General features: G+C 46.1%; 1 protein-coding gene across 1 annotated transcript in view; it reads right to left on the bottom strand.

Moving 5' to 3' along the window:
- NEB (nebulin) overlaps window positions 1-1,210 on the bottom strand; it is a 98,186-nt gene that overhangs the window by 72,125 nt on the left and 24,851 nt on the right. Inside the window, exons 37-38 of the mRNA XM_031064397.1 lie at window positions 701-704; window positions 64-375 (exon numbers count right to left, since the gene is read on the bottom strand). Of these exons, the coding sequence (XP_030920257.1) occupies window positions 64-375; window positions 701-704 (316 nt within the window). The remainder of the gene's footprint in view (window positions 1-63; window positions 376-700; window positions 705-1,210) is intronic.

Raw genomic sequence — 1,210 nt, 5'->3', positions numbered from 1 at the left:
ACTAGAACAGAACACAGGACAGACAACCTAAGACTGTGACACAGCCAGTAAAGAACAACTCACATCACTCTGCAGGTCATACACTGTCTTGGCATGGACAACATCGTTCTGGTCCGGCAGGCACGTCCAGCGGTGCAGAGGGTGCCGGTAATCGGCATCACTGACCAGCTCCTGGCATTTCTTGGCCAACACCACTCCCAGCATGTCCACAGGGCTGCTGAAGTGGGTTTTGGACTTCTCAAAGGCTTTCTTGTACTCCCTGTCACTCTGGATCTTGGCCACGTGCATTGACCACATCATCTTGGGGTCATCCTCAATGTTTCTGGCTCCAATGTGGTGGCCCAGCTGTTTGCGATACCCTTCCTTGTACTTGTACTGCAGGAAAAAACAGTATGCACTGAGAATTATTTTAGTTTTTTTCACATTCCTAGCAACCCCTGTGGCATCATCTCCAGCCAATTTATGAGCTGAAACCACAGAGAGTTTAGAGTGTGAAAGTGTTTAGCTGACGACCTACAGTGTACCGGTAGAAAAGAATTCACATAATATCGTTCTGATAAAACTCACATTTTCCAAGATTCTCCCTGGCCTATATATTTAGAGCTACTGGTCAGTAACTGAGAGGAACAAAACTCACTAAATCATGAAAGCTATACTAAAAAACTGAAGTTCAATACCCCCTACATGAAGAATCATTTACTGATCTTCATGCACAATGGCCAAATCAGGTCTTACTCAAACTACTGAGGGAATAAAATGTAACTACATAGAGACTTCTGGGAAAATTAAATAAAGACAGCAAACACATACAGCAATGCAATTCTGTATTAATACCTAAGAATAGGGTTTTCTCTCCTCATGCACAGCTCAGCTGTGTAGCTGTAGAGTCAGGGCCACGTAGATGGGCAGTGCTGAGGGCAGCCCAACACCTCAGAACTCCAGGCTGTTGCACAAGGAGATGCACTCACAAGCCCAGGAGGGACCCTGCTTTGATCTATTGCCATCACCCAGCTCCCACAGCTACTCTTCCATATCACCTAGGCCTTTCCTTGCAACAGTGCACATCCATAACTTGCAGGGACAGCTACAGTGTGAACAAAAACGTTGATGGACAACTGAACGGCAGTGACAGGTAATGGATTTGTTGCCTCCATATGGCTCAGTTGCAAACCCTGGGTTTAACTGCCAGTATGTGGCACCCGTGTGAAAG

This window comes from Geospiza fortis, unplaced genomic scaffold, assembly GCF_000277835.1.
Source record: "Geospiza fortis unplaced genomic scaffold, GeoFor_1.0 scaffold677, whole genome shotgun sequence".
In the NCBI taxonomy this organism is placed as follows: Eukaryota; Metazoa; Chordata; class Aves; order Passeriformes; family Thraupidae; genus Geospiza; species Geospiza fortis.
The sequence above is the reverse complement of the archived record's forward strand: the minus strand, read 5'-3'. Positions and strand labels throughout refer to the sequence as shown.